Raw genomic sequence first — 15,006 nt, forward strand, 5'->3', positions numbered from 1 at the left:
GCATTTAAATCGGTTCATTATCCAATTCAGTCTACTGTTCAAGGAGTGCAGGGTGGGAGCGGGGGCCGTCTGGATTAAAGTACCAAAGCAAGAAATAATAATACAATCACCCGTATGTCAACAATACTTCATGCAAGCCAGTGTGGTTCATTTCAATGCACCAGTATGTACTTTGTAAGGGCTAAAAGTAAAAAGAAAAAGTTATTTTGATTTGTAACGCTGTCGGTGTGTTTTGTCGTTGCTAAAGCGAGTTGTCTTTACAATAATAAGCAAAGAAACATACAAAAAAATACAGCTTGACATCAAGTTTGTAATCTTCTCATCTAAGAAGATGCCTGGTTCCCAAACGGCTCCTCTTTAAGCCCGGCATGTCCTCAGGGGATGTTTACCTGCGGGGAGGGAGAGCGCTGCATTTTTGTGGGGAGCCGAAATTGAAAATTGTGTGTGAGATAGAAAAATGGCTCTTGCCTACATAATCACACACTGCCTTCGCTTTGGTGGCAACCCGCCCCACCACCACCACCACCACCACCACCACCTCTCCTACATCCAGTCCCTCCCTCCCTCCTCCTCGTCCTCCTCCCTCTGTCCGGGCCTCTCACCGAGGAGCTGCACAACAATGGAGTCCCATCACGCACAAGGTCTCCGTGTCCGCAGCACGGCTTCCACGCTGGCCTTCATCGGGGATCTTTAGCTTACTGTAAAGTTTACTCTCTTTTTTATTTTTTTATCCTCAGCACAAGGACTTCTTTCATACAGCCTTTTTTCCCCCATGTTTTGATGTTCATATGTGGGGGACTTTTCCAGCATAGATCATCAGATTCTGCGTTTCAGTGCAAGCTGCTTTCCGTTTACATCTAACCCGCAATGAGAGGACCCCATTTGGCTTTTTCCGTTTTTAAAGCTACAACTATATATTTTCTGGAAGTGGGTATGGGCCAGTTTTTTGCTCCACGGATGGGTGTTTCGAAGATGGAAGCGCGTGAACCTGTCTGCAGCAGATAGTTTAGTGAACTGCTGAAGGTTTTATTTTGATGGACCTGCGACATGGGCTGAGCTCCTGTGCTGAGTATTTATTCTCCTGAAAGCTGTTCAATATTCCGAGGATGGACAACGGGAAACGGGGGACGGGCGGCGCTTAACTTTATCGTCGGAACTCTTCATTTAATACACTTACCTTTTGCGAAGCGCGCACGCGCACGCACTGGCGCGAGGGGGCAGCGGAACCTGTGCGCGCGCCCCGGTTTTTGGAGTTCAAGCGTCGGCCGTTTATGTGATCATTAAACGTGAGGTTTTGACTGTGGGATTTGGATTTAGTGTGACGTCACTAAAGCGGTTCTCGTGCGGATCTCCGGATCTACTTTCTTCATTTTAACAACTAAAATCTAGATTCTGGATTAAACGACAATGCTGGTGTTAAAATACGCAGGCGCAGGTATGAACAACGTTGTAAGATCACCTTAGCAGGACAAAAGTCGAGTCCTTTCCACCCAAATAGCCTGTTAGAACTGCATATCTGCACTTTTCAGGGGACTCTTTTTGCTGCCGGTAGTTGATGCGGAGGGCATTGTTTTGACGTCTTTAAAGGCCCGGGACGCATCTCTTTCTCATTGCTTTGGAGATTCAGCTTTACGCAAAGGGACACCCCCTTACCCATCACCATGTGGCTCCCGCGCGTCGCGCTGCTGCTGCTGCGCTTCTCCGGCGTGCTGCTGGTGGAGGGCTTCAACACGTGCCACTCCATCAACCTGGACGCGCAGAAGTCCCGGCGCATCGAGGCGGTCCGCGGGCAGATTCTCAGCAAGCTGCGCATCCGCAGCCCGCCGGACAAGGACGCGGTCCCGCCCGCCGGCTGGGTGCCAGCGGAGGTCATGCTGCTCTACAACAGCACGCGGGAGCTGCTGAAGGAGCGCGCGCGCCTGGCCGAGTCCGCGTGCGAGCGCGAGAGCAGCGAGGAGGACTATTACGCCAAGGAGGTGCAGAGGATCGACATGCTGCCCCCCCGCGCCGACACGAGTGAGTCCGTTTGACGGGGGCGGGGAGGGGGTCAAAACCCACCAGAAATCACCCAGAATGTACATAATAAACAATGTGCAGCGTCAGGGTTCAACCTCCTCAAAGTGCTTGGATTGTTTTGTTTGGAGGGGATTTGGAGAAAAGTATTGTTGTGGAATAGATATCAAGCCTGTGGCAGTCAGTCTGCATGATGGTTAGTGATGGCAGAGACAAGTAAAGAGGAAGGAGAAGGTCAAGTTATCAGGTGTTATCCTCAAACAGCTGCTGCAGATGTGCTCTTGAACAATACAATCCTATGATACAATCCTCTGATGAGGTTTAAAATGCCAAAGTATACCAGCTATTTATAGGAAAATAACAGTTCATTTGGGCTGTTACATGATAACATAATAGTGATGATGTTTCGTTCAGTTAAACCTATGAACACAACAAGTATCCATAATAATCATGAGCCCAAATGCATTGACTCACTACCCCCAAATCCTGTCATGTAGTTTTGACACAGGAGTTACGAGACAATGCATCAGCCTGCTGAGCTTTCTGAACATTCTCATGAGATGCTGTTGAATTATTATTCATCCTTTTAATGTTTTTTTTATTTCATTCAGATGCTGTCCAGCCTGCGACCCCCGACCCCCATTACAGAGTAGTCCACTTTGACGTCAGTGGAGTGGACCTGACCAACAGCACCCTGTTTAAAGCTGAGTTCAGGATCTTCAGAGCTCCCAACCCGCAGGCCCGGGCCTCAGAGCAGAGAGTGGAGATCTACCAGGTAGACATGCTCACCTGTGGACCACCTTCACTCCAGCAGAACCCCCCCCCCCACACACCTGGCGTCACAAATATCACCCAGAGATGATTTAGATTTCTATGTGTCTTTTCAAGCTTTTACATTTTCCACAAGTATAAAAGAGGCCCTGCATCCGTTCTACTACACTAATAAATAAAAAGGGGGCTGGATTCAAGGCACACGGGCATCAGGCCTGCAACAATATTATTTCATTGTTACAATATATTAAAACATAGCTATTTTTTGGTTTGAAGGAGACATTTCTAACCTCACAGAAATATGTCTGCTCCTAAGGAAAGTAATTAAACATAATTAAAAGGCCTGATGACGGATTTGCAGGTCGACATCGGTTGTTACGACACGCACTGTTTAAGCTATGAAAGATGAACTCAAAGGGTAAATAATTATATTTACTGAGAGTCTGCACGTCAGCTGCATCACTAGCTGTGTGTGTGTGTGTGTGTGTGTGTGTGTGTGTGTGTGTGTGTGTGTGTGTGTGTGTGTGTGTGTGTGTGACAGCTGCTGCAGCCAGATGAAGAGAGCCCCTCCACCCAACGTTACATCGACTCTCGCACCGTTCAGCCCAAGGAGAAGGGAGCCTGGATCTCTGTGGACGTCACCGAAACCATTAAGGACTGGGTGTCGGATCCAGGTGGGCGTCAGCAGCACTCCCTCCACATATATATCTATATAGATATATATACACACACATACACATACATACACAAAGAGCTGATGTCAATGTGTGTGCCTCTGCTGATCAGAGAATAATCTCGGCCTGAAGTTGGGCGTCCACTGTCCCTGCTGCACCTTCGTCCCGTCCACCAACAACATTGTTCCCAACAAGAGTGAGGAGCTGGAGGCTCTCTTCGCAGGTTTGTTTCACTTTTCTTTCTCTAATGTTTATTCTGTTAACCGAGTATTGATACACGTATGTGCAAGGTGGATGTCTCCAGCAGTGAAAAAAGCTTACACTTCATTTATGTTTTGACATACTCAGTCAAATAATTTTTCAGCATTGTTATTTTGAGCAATAGGGACAATTTTAGATTCTTTGTAGATGTTTTTTTCATGGCTGGTGAGTATTGCACTACATTACATTTGAGCCACATGTGAAAATAAATCACGACACACAAACAAACACGTGACAGCCGGCATGTCAAAGATTGAATCAGTTTTATATAAATGTGCCGATGAGATGGGAAATCTCAGGTTGGTTATAAATACTTTTTCTCAGGCATTAAAAGCACTAAGATTCATCAGCTCAGCAATAATCGCACGGGCGGCTCCGGAATGAGCAATGGAGACACTGTTCTTTCACACGCTGTAAAGCTGTCAAAAGGACGTCTGTGTTGCTTCATTTATGCCCCAAATTATGGCACTACTGAAGAGTTGAGGAAAGTCCGGGAAAAAACATGAACATATGAACGTAATACAAGCAGGGGCTTGTATTGAGCTCAGAAAATACAGACTATATGTATATTTAAGTGTGTGTATTTGTAATACCACTGAATTCAGAGGTGTAACTTGAACCCTGAAAAATGAAGCGATCATTGCGTGACCCCCTCTGAGTAGGTCTGGACGACGAGCAGCTCCGTCGGATGAGAAAGCCCAGCCAGGTCAAAGGTCAGTCCGACTTCAGCACCAAGACGCCGCACCTCATCCTCACCGTGCTGCCCAGCGACAGAGCGGACGACCCGGCCACCAAGAACCGCAAGAAGAGGGCGGCCGCCGCCGACACCACGACCTGCTCCCGGTAGGCCGCGCGGGGGCCCGAGAGAGGTCGCGTCTGACCGCCGGACCGCAGCGACGCGTAGTTTCATAATTCTAAAATCTAGTTGTGGTGGGCGGTAGATGGCTTTTTTTTTTTTGTTTCTTCTCCCAACCCAAAAGTTTGCAGATCATTGTTTTCTTGGCAAAACGAACATTATTGAGCCTGTGTTTAGACTGCTGGGGGGGGGCAGTTTTAAACGTTCCGCGCCGTGTCTGTTCCCAGCGGCTCGGACCAGGGCTGCTGCCTGCGCTCGCTCTACATCGACTTCAGGCGGGACCTCAACTGGAAGTGGATCCACGAGCCCAAAGGCTACAGAGCCAACTTCTGTGCCGGCAACTGTCCGTACATCTGGAGCGCCAACAACCACTACAACATGGTGAGCGGGTACCGGGCTGTCTGTGTGGTCAGCGAGGAACACAAAGTGTTGTGTTGGTGATGTAATGACTTAATGTCAGTCAATGTAGCAGCTTTACTGTGGACGCACAAATGCCTTGGTGTGTCTGCGCATTGTGCAAATAGCTACAGATGTTCTTTTGAGCCTGCTGTGAAAGAGCACAAGGGAAACATCTGTTGTAACCACTGGCACTAATTACTCACGCTTCACACTATTCCAGTAAAGTGCCTTTGAGATTTGTAGCCTTTTTTATAATTGTTTGACTGGAAAATGACCTAAAAACTGAACAGCTGGTACAACCAGGAACAACTTCAATAACTGAGGTAGCTGCTAGCGTCTTTGCTTTGGCACAAACTCCAACTCACCTCCAGATGGATTGCAATGTACAGAAGCTGATGCTTTGCCAGGAATTAGCTTTAGGTGCCTTGTTTTGGCTTCGTCTCGTGTGGTCACACCGGCTCTCACGGAACCTGGTTTACTTTTTCTCTCTTCATATCACTTAACCATCAGAACGAAGACGTCAATTCGGTATTATTTGTGAAGTGAAATGTGCTTTGTCCCCCCCGGGTCAGATCCTGCCGCTGTACAACAAGCTGAACCCCGAGGCCTCGGCCTCGCCCTGCTGCGTGCCTCAGGACCTGGAGCCGCTCACCATCATGTACTTCATAGGCCGCACGCCACGCGTCGAGCAGCTCTCCAACATGGTCGTCAAGTCCTGCAAGTGCCGCTGAGCTCGTTGGGAAGAGGTGAGGGAGGAGAAAAGACTTCTCTTACGGCAGACTTTTGAGATATTATTTTTCTGCTCAAGTATGTGCATTCCCCCCCCCGGGACTTTGCGTTTGCTACAGAACACTGTTGATGTCAAAACACAGCTGTATTAAACCTGTACTTGGATATTAAAGGAGGCGTTGTGTGATTTGGCCCTCATTTGGTCTCCACGGAAAGGATTCTTTTTTTAAATCGGGATTTTTAATTCCACCTCTGGGCCGTTTATAGGCCTGCGGGCGGCAGGGCGAGCTCGACGTGTTGGTTTTAGGTCTGAAGGTGTTGATGGGGAGGTGGCGGCGTGGAAAAGGTTTGCGGACTGGGATCTTCGAGTGGGGGGGGGGGAAGCAGGGAGCAGATAGAGAAGGGAGAGAGAGAGAGAGAGAGAGAGAGGAGCTGTGTCCAGGCGGGGTCCCTGCCAGCTCACTGCGGTTCCAAAGGCTGAAAACCCGCCCGGCGTAAACAGGATGTGAAAGATTTCCAGACACCGACCCGACCACTCACGGAACGCTAGATTTAAACGCTCCCCTCATCTCCTCTGGCCTTCTCTCCTTCTCCCTCCCTCTCTCTCTCTCTCTGCTGCTCGAGGCTCTGGGATTTGTGGTGGGAGGAGAGAGGGAGAAAAGAGAGGCTTTGGAAACGAGACGTGGGATGAAGGTGGTACTTTGTAGCCGTAGCAAATTTGTACCTATTTGGGTCTGACTCAAATATTCTGTAATCACACTCTTATTGCCCTTTTCTCACTCTTATTGTCAAAACACTATTATTACATTTTGTCATACCTATTTTCCTCCACCACACACACACACACACACACAGACTCTCTACACCCAAGTATCCACAATGACCAATTTTGACCAAATGTCTAAAAGTCTGGGAAAAAAAGAGGAAAAACATCTCTAGGCTATATTTTAAATATAGTCTCTGGTATGCCAGTGGTTTGGTTTGTGTGCGTGTGCCTGTGTGTGTGTGTGTGTGTGTGTGGGGGGGGGGGGGGGCACAGAAATGATTCCCTGGCTATTGTTTTGCGACTTGTATTATGTTTGTGACTCGGGGGTTTCTCTCTCTGAGTGACATGTGGATTTTTCTTGAGGGGGGGGGGGCGTTTGGAAAGTTTTGTTTTTGAAAATTCAAGTTCAGTCGGGCGGATGGACTTGACCTTGACAGAGCGAGTTCAATGCATTTTCCTTTAGTTCATATATATTTTATCTTGAGGGACTTTGGCTGTTTGAATAAAGAGATTCAAAGAGTTCTCCAGCCATCGCAGTGAAATAGTTTCTTCTGGGCCACAGTGAGAATGCAGCAGAATTTACCCACCCGAGTAAAGCAGCCCCAGCATCTGTTAGTCTTTTCCACTTAACTACCCCTTGCTATATCCAACCTGTACTTATCCCACGGTGCAGCGCCATTGCCCTGTCTCACACTGAGTCCTGCTGTCCTTGAGAGGAGAGTCTATGGACCCCCGCTCTCTCTCACACACGCACACACACACGCACACGCACACACACACACACACACCTCTCGTACGCATCAGAAGCATGAGTCACGGCTCTGGTTCATCCCTTACTGACCTAAGAATGGTGCTTTGATAACGGTTGGGAAATGTTCCCGAGGATGACAGCAAGCCCTTTATTCGTCACACGACTGGATTGGAGTCGTTCCTGTTTATTTCTGGCAGTTTTAATTTAAATACAGCTCTCTGGGCGACAGGACACCTCAAACACAAAATTAAAAGTTATACAAGCGGCAGAGCGATAATGAGGCCGTTCTGAGGTCGCAGCATTATTGAAGCCATACTAACCGAGCTGAGACCTCTACTTGAGCAAAACGGCTGGGGGGCCGAACCCACAAAGGCTGCTCGTCAATTTTTTTTTTAAAAGAGCACATTTAATCATATTTGTTGACAGTTAACTCTAAGTTAACTAGTTTGATATTGAGTTGGGTTTTCTGACCATGTAAGTGACATCAAATAAACAATGAAACAATATTTATTTTATTGCATACTATTACGTTTTAATTATATTATTTTATGTGATACTATATGTTTTCATGACATACTATATGAGGAGTTCCTATTCATTACTCTATTATGAGCTTTTAAAAAAAAAAGAACTGAGCAGTCTCTAAATGTGTATCACTTAATGACCATACACTGACTTTTTTTTTACTTTAAAAAGGCCCTTTTGTAGGTCAGGGGTCGGCGTTGTCCCAGCGTGTCGCCATGTGGATTCCTTTCTCCTTCCAGCCTTCTGTCAACAGTTGACAAAGTAACTGAATCGCAGTGTGGATTCAGCCGGTTACTTGTGTTGGCGCTGGAAGGCGGGCAGAATGCCACGACGGCCTCTTGTAGTACTTCCTGCTTCTGAGTAAGCAGAAACTGGATGTTTATCTCCAGGGCTGAGTTCACTCAGGACTTCCAGGGTCATTTCAGATCTCCTGCTCCCCAGCGGTCAGAGGGCTGGGTTTGTCGAGTCCTAAATACTCATCATTTTTCTCAAAATCTCTTTGGCACTTGGCACAAAAGCTATTTTAACTTACTTTACCTTATTTATACTAGGATTGGTTGATGCCACACCTCTGGTAATTTATTATTATAGAGAAGACTCAAATATCTTCATATTATATAATTTATGTTTTTAGAAGCTGTATTTGACACTCAGTCGTGTTTGTAGTAACATCAATAAAGAATTGCCTCTGCCCAAATGTATTGTGTGTATCAATTGAGTCCTTGAATTTTACCAGATGTGTTGAATTCTTTACAACCATTTCTGACCATGAGGCGTCCAACAGGGTTCATCTGAGGACAGATGGTAAGAGCAAAAAAAAAAAAAAAGGTTCAATACCTGCAGAGCTATTGGTGTGGCAGAGGGGTTCAGTCTTTCAAAATAATAAAACACAAACAAACCCGAAGGAATCAAAAGTCACAAGCAGAACCAAAAGTGATTCAAAGGAACTTGATATGATGGGCGTTAAATACCACAAACCTTAAATCTAACCTCAGTGTTACTTATATCCATGTTGGAGCACACAAATATGCTTTTTATGGTGTAAAGAGCACAAAAGCTTCAATACAAAGCAGTACCCAGGAACTTGGACCCTTTTTTGAACCCCTTAAAACATCCAAGAGGCCCGTGTGCAGGTTTTAGTCCAACGAGTCGTCGTAGTTTAGGCTCTTCGTCCTCAGCAGGGATTTCCCCCGGGGACGTTTATAGCCGAGGTGAAAGGTCACCCAGGTCCTGACGCATTGTGTCTTGTGATCAATTTTAATTGTAGACGTTGTCTCACACAAGGGAAAAAATAAAAAATCCTTGGCTGTGTAAAAACCTCTTGGGCTCGTGTCGCCGGTTCCTCTTCAATGTAGAATTCCATAAAAAGATACTATTTCTTTTACGATTGGTTTCAAAACCTTGCTCAGAATTTGTTAATTAAGCAAACAAATCTTAATTGAAAGGCACATCAACACAGAAGATAAATAAGGGATAATGACTCATAACCTCGGGTCGCGCTCTGTAACGGACCTGTTTACTCACCCGGCGTGATGCATTTTAAAAGGATGCACGGTGTCCTGGTTTAAAAGGCCCACAAACATGGCGTCGTTCATCCACCATTTTAGCCCAGACTGAGATGTCTCAACGTCTTCTGGAAGGATGGCCATGAGACAGACAGTGATGTTTCCCAGATGATTTCTCCTTCTCATGCTGTGATTTCCACATTCATCTCTGCAGCGGTGAAAGACCTCCACAACTTTAAATTCCATTGCTGCGTTATTCTAAACACATTTCTATGTCCTAGAAACCACTTCTGTTCGACACGTTTCTGTCATTGACACGTCACTGGGACTCGTGACACGTCACTGGGACTCGCTCGATTAATAAAACGCAGCACAGTTAAGTCTCAGTTATATTCAGATGTACGTGTATGTAGAGTCTGGAGTACAATAGGTTCATGTCTTCCCATCCTCATATACGAAGAGAAGCAGTTCCTTAATTTTAACCTCAGCTCACCGAGCAACAAAGTGGAATTAGTTTCAGTTTATTTAGGATTATATTATTCATTCATCTGGTATACAGAATATTCCAAGTGGTCGTTCTAAGTCACAGAGCTTCATGACCGATATGTTCCACCTCTCCTCGACTCCTCGTCTCCTCGACTCCTCCACTGCGCGTGTTGGCTGTCAGAGTGTCGGACCCGAACCCGCCTGGCCCTCTGATTGGGGCGAGTCTGACAGAGGGGATTCTGGGGGCGGCGTGGGGGGATTCGACGGCGGCCCCATGTCACTGTTGGGCCTCCTCACTTGCAAGGGGCTCCACTTGTGCGACAGCTGCCTCCTGATGCTCCTCCTCTTCGGCTTCCGCGGCCGCCTCCTCCTCTCCTCGCCCGCTCCCGGCTGGGCGCGGTCACTCAGCGTGTCCGAGGACTCGTCGATGTACGCCAGATTCTCCCCGAAGAAGTCCAGCAGCTGGCAGCTGGCCGAGGAGGCGGCCTGCAGGGGAGGCGAGGGAAGGAGGATTTGGTGGTGGCCCGAGGGAGGACGAGGAGGAGGAGAGAGGCCCGGGCGGCCAGCGGGAGCGCGTCGCTGGTCGTTCGCAGACGCACGTCTCTCTGCTGCAGTCAGTCGGTCTCCTCGTGCCCCCCCCTCCTCCTCCTCCTCCTCCATGCGGATGACCGTGAAACAGGACTGCGAATTGCGGAGCGCCGAGCGGGCCGAGGAGGCCAAGGAGGCGTCCGACCTGGAGTCAAAGGTCGACTCGGACCCGGAGAGGGAACCTCCGTGCGCGGCTGCCCCCACCATGTTCAGCTCCAAGGTGGAGCGGGCCACGGGGAGGGAGAAGGAGCGGGCCAGCGGGGGAGGGAACGGCCTGCCCTCCGCCTGCAGACACGCGGGGGGGTCGACTCTCAACGCGGGCAGCGCCCTGGACTTGGCCACCAGCGCCCTCTCCAGGGACACGCGTGCGTTGAGCTGGCTCATGGAGCTGGACAGGCCGGCCCAGCGGTTCGGCAGGTGTCCGTTCTCGGAGCCCCCCCGAGCCAGGTACCCCAGGGTGCCCTCGGCGCCCCGCCGGATGCGGCGGCGCTCGCTGCGTTTCCAGCGCCGGCGCTGCAGGAGGAAAGGGTCGTTGAACTCCAGCGGGTTTGGGATGCGGAAGTCCATGGACATGTTCTGAATATTCTGAGTCCAGTCCGTGGCGTGGGCCCTCAACTCCTCCATCTGAGGGAGGGACAGAGAGAGAGAGAGAGAGAGAGATTAGGCGCCGCTCCTCTTCTCGTGGCGCACATCCAGCAGTGTCTCTCACCTCAGCGCGCGTCCTCTTGGACAGCACCTTCAGCCAGTTCCCTATCATGGTGAGGATGGAGGCGAAGTAGGCGAGGCCAAACACTATCCACAACCACACCAGAGGCTTGAAGAACCAGCCGTCCTCACGACCACCTGGACACACGGAGAGTGGACATGGACTCACGTTGCAGCACCCCCCCCCCCCCCCCCTTCTGTTAACCCCTGTCATAACTTAACTTCTTGTTATCGGGTGGAGAGCTGCAACTGAAGCAGTGGAAAAATGACCATCATCATTTTTCAGAACCCAAATTGACGTCCTCAGACGGCTCATTTTTGTCCGACCAGGACAAATTTATTTAATTAATTGAGGTAAATGATAGCAATAATTCACATGTGAGAAGCTGGAAGCATGCAGATCTCTAAAAGTTGCTTTGATTAAAAGCAAAAAGGTTTCTGAATATATTAAAGTAGATCTGTCTACTCCAGGTGTGTCTCCTGTCCTGTACATATGTGACTTTGGACTACTGTTACTAAAGATTAATCCAGCAATTTCAATAATAAAGTATTCATCATACTTTGAAATGAAAGGCGGTCGGGTATTGTGTGTGCGTGCGCGCGTGTGTGTGTGTGTGTGTGTGTGTGTGTGTGTGTGTGTGTGTGTGTGTGTGTGTGTGTGTGTGTGTGTGTGTGTCAGCACCTGGCACGAAGTCTCCAAAGCCAACAGTGGTGAGAGTGATGACCACGAAATAGAACGACTCTAGAAACGACCAGTCCTCCACTTCCTGGAACACAACTGTCGGCACGGCGAGGAATATCAGACAGCCAATCAGGATGGAGAGAATGGCTGAGATCACACGCACGGTGGTCGGCCGGACCTTACGCTTCTGAGACAGAAAAAGGGACATCACCCACAGGGACACTTGGCAATTTATTTGTTGTCCCTTTTGAGGCAATTCGATAATAACTTATTTAGTGAAAACGGCAAACAGGAAGCTGTGTACATCCAACTGAGCTCTTGGTTCCCGGGCCGGACGGACCAGTCTCACCATTAAGAGGGTCTCCATCTTGGCCACAGCCCTGCGCAGCACCGTGCCCATGTGGTCGCCCACCCCGGCCAGCAGGATGCCAAACATGGGGATGCCCACCAGGGCGTAGCACACGCAGAACAGCTGGCCGTACCACGTCAAAGGAGACAGGTTGCCAAAACCTGTCGGATAGTTTCAAAAAGAACCAAAGTACCATGAAGCCATTGTGCACCAAGTTTTTAAAACGTTTTAGTAAATGTCAAAAAAGTCAAAGAACATTGTAAAAATTGACATAAAAATGTACAGAGCAGAATGTGGCAAAAACAACATTTTTAGTATGTCGAAATAAGTCAATATAGTACATTGAGGAGACATAACAAATAATGGTTTATTATGTTGGAAAAAAGTAATGAAAATGTTTTTGGTTGAAAAAAGTAAAAAAAAGTCAGTGTAGTACTTTGCGTAAAATGTCATATTATTGTATGTCAATAAATAACCTCATGAAAAGTCAGTATATATATATATAAACGTTAAAGGCCACAGTGTAATACATGATAGAAAAGGTCATAGTACACTGTACCTATGGTGGTAATGATGGTACCACAGAAGAAGAAGGCGGAGGCCAGGTCCCAACGGGTGGAGAAGTTGGCAGAGAGGTTGTTCACATCTAGTCCCGACTCCACCGCAGACGCCACTCCCTGCAGGTGAGGTATGTCATTTACTTACTAAAGCAGCATTTTACTGCCGGTAAGGATGATATTTTGCTTTCTTTATGTCAGGTGAGGTAGTTTAGTGCAACGTTTCCAAACTGGGGGTGGGCCTCCTTGAAGGGTCACAAGATGATCAATGGGAAGGGAAAGAAGAAGAAAACAAAGTTGCTGCTTTTTAAGCCGACTTAAAAAAAAAAAAATCGAGAACAAATGGTCGAAATGCTTTCTCTGATCCATGAAGACTTGAGATGGGTGAATACATCAGAATAACTGAAATAAAACTCATTTAAGTGCTTTAACTATCAGCGAGATAAAAGTAGACACTTGTGTGTTGTGTAAAAGTAAATCAGAACGTGCCAAAAGAAACAAAAAAGCCACATAAAGTAGTTCATTTCTGTGTTTTTTGAGAGTGTGTCCGTTGATACCTTCACAAGGTTGTAGAAGTCCAGCTCGGTGACACAGGAGTTATTCTCAAGGAAAGCCTTCTTGGTGGCGAGGAGGTTCTTGTGGGCCAAACTCTCCCCGGGCAGCTCCAGGGTCCCGAAAACAAGCGCTCCCATCACCAGGTACAGCATGACCCCGATGAGCAGGGCCAGGAGGGTGGTACACCGCATCTTCTCCCCGTCGAAGCCCCCGGCCCCTCCAGGATTAGAGGGTCAGAGGTCACAGGCCAGGCTCTCCTCCAGGATGCACCGGGCCACAGCTGGCCATAAACAGGAAGTTCCTTTAGAGAGGTGCAAGTGTTCTTGGAAGGCTGAGACACACACACACACACACACGCACGCACTACCTTTATTTATACATCTGTGCGTCAAACCCAAGAGACGGCCCCTGCGGTCAGGAGCTGACGACGTGTGAACTACGCTTCTTCAGTGGGTGGTGCAACGGGGATGTAACGCCACTGGCGGAGGTGAGGAAGGAGCAACTTGTTGTTGTGCTTTTCTACAACTTTGAGGCGCCGCGCTGCGTCCTGGCAGCCTCCGCTGATCAGGAGCAGAAGGTCCAGCGCTCTTCTTTCTTCAGTCTGAGTTTAGAAGCCCTCACACAGCTCCATGCGGAGTCACAAAAAGGCTTCAGCAACCGCTTCACGTCTGCAGAAGCTCTCCCTGAACATCTGTAAACAGATGTGTGTGTAAAATACGTTACTCTTCAATTATTAAAACAGTTTAAAGGATTTGGTGTTAGATTGTTGAGTATTGTAATCCTCAGATCGTGAAGTCAGAGATTTTATATATAAGTATATAAACAAGGTTCAAAATTATATTTCAGAAACACACACAAATGTTTGTTTTAAATAATCATATTCTAAACTTTGTGTGTAAACCCTAAAATACACATGTGACCCTTCTGTATGCATCCATTCATTAGGATGCCGATCCGGCCACCTGAAAGTCACATGGTTGTGTTTATAAAGTCCTCAGCAATGGTGTAGTACTGAAAGAAACTATTCTTCTCACTCTTTCATGATAAACAGTATTTGATAACCAAGGGGGGGATAAAAACAGAACCTCAGGTCACTGAGGTCAGGAGCTCGTCCCATCGGCTCCACGAGCCTCTCTCCTCCGCGTCGGCGTCTTTTCCTTCTGCTCCCTGAGGACCTTTGACCCCACACACTGCAGGATGCAGACGGCAGCTTAGAGTCGCTCTTAGTCGTAGCAGGGTGAGATTGTTCACACTGGGGAGACTATGTCATAAGAACCGGGGGGGTGGGGGGGTACTGACGCACACCAGGAATCACGAAGGATTACACTCTGCCAATTCTCCAAACACACGTCTAGACATTAACCGAAAACACGTTCATCGCTTATCCTCCTTTCGGCTACTAATGCTTTCTCTGAACTTTGTTTACTTTTTGACACACACACACACACACACACAAACACACACCCCTCTGACATTTCCCAGCAGACTGTCAGCATCCTGCACTAATGGACCCACATACCGTTAGTTATTATCACTGTCTAAACCTGCGCTGGCATATTTTGATATTTTGCTAAGATACTAAGTGAGAGGGGCTCAGAAAGAGCCGCGACGAGGCCGAGCGCCGCTGAGCTAATCCTAAACCAAACAGCGGAGGCAGGTGAGGATATAAATCACGAGGCGAGCGGTTTGAGATGAAACACAAGGTGAGGATGTACATTCTCTCTTTTATTCTCACGTCTGCGTGTGGTTCAGGTGCTCAAGACCATGTCTGACCAAAGAGGGACGAACCACAGAAACTAAATAAGAGCAAACGCAACTGCAAACATTCCTCCCA

General features: G+C 47.9%; 2 protein-coding genes across 2 annotated transcripts; one reads left to right on the forward strand and one right to left on the reverse strand.

Moving 5' to 3' along the window:
- The first annotated feature begins 608 nt into the window (after window positions 1-608).
- Window positions 609-5,945, forward strand: tgfb5 (transforming growth factor, beta 5). Its single transcript, XM_037459681.2, has 7 exons — window positions 609-2,016; window positions 2,625-2,788; window positions 3,326-3,458; window positions 3,571-3,681; window positions 4,382-4,562; window positions 4,803-4,956; window positions 5,547-5,945. The coding sequence occupies exons 1-7, from the start codon at window positions 1,662-1,664 to the stop codon at window positions 5,703-5,705; spliced, it is 1,257 nt and encodes a 418-aa protein (XP_037315578.2). The 5' UTR covers window positions 609-1,661; the 3' UTR covers window positions 5,706-5,945.
- Window positions 5,946-7,115: 1,170 nt separating this feature from the next.
- On the reverse strand, window positions 7,116-13,435 carry kcnk4a (potassium channel, subfamily K, member 4a). The gene is made up of 6 exons (XM_037459652.2): window positions 13,175-13,435; window positions 12,620-12,737; window positions 12,061-12,221; window positions 11,712-11,898; window positions 11,034-11,167; window positions 7,116-10,948 (listed from the first exon to the last, which is right to left on the reverse strand). The coding sequence occupies exons 1-6, from the start codon at window positions 13,361-13,363 to the stop codon at window positions 9,914-9,916; spliced, it is 1,824 nt and encodes a 607-aa protein (XP_037315549.2). The 5' UTR covers window positions 13,364-13,435; the 3' UTR covers window positions 7,116-9,913.
- Between the last annotated feature and the right edge of the window lie 1,571 nt (window positions 13,436-15,006).

The sequence above is a fragment of the Pungitius pungitius genome, chromosome 2 (assembly GCF_949316345.1).
Source record: "Pungitius pungitius chromosome 2, fPunPun2.1, whole genome shotgun sequence".
Classification (NCBI taxonomy): Eukaryota; Metazoa; Chordata; class Actinopteri; order Perciformes; family Gasterosteidae; genus Pungitius; species Pungitius pungitius.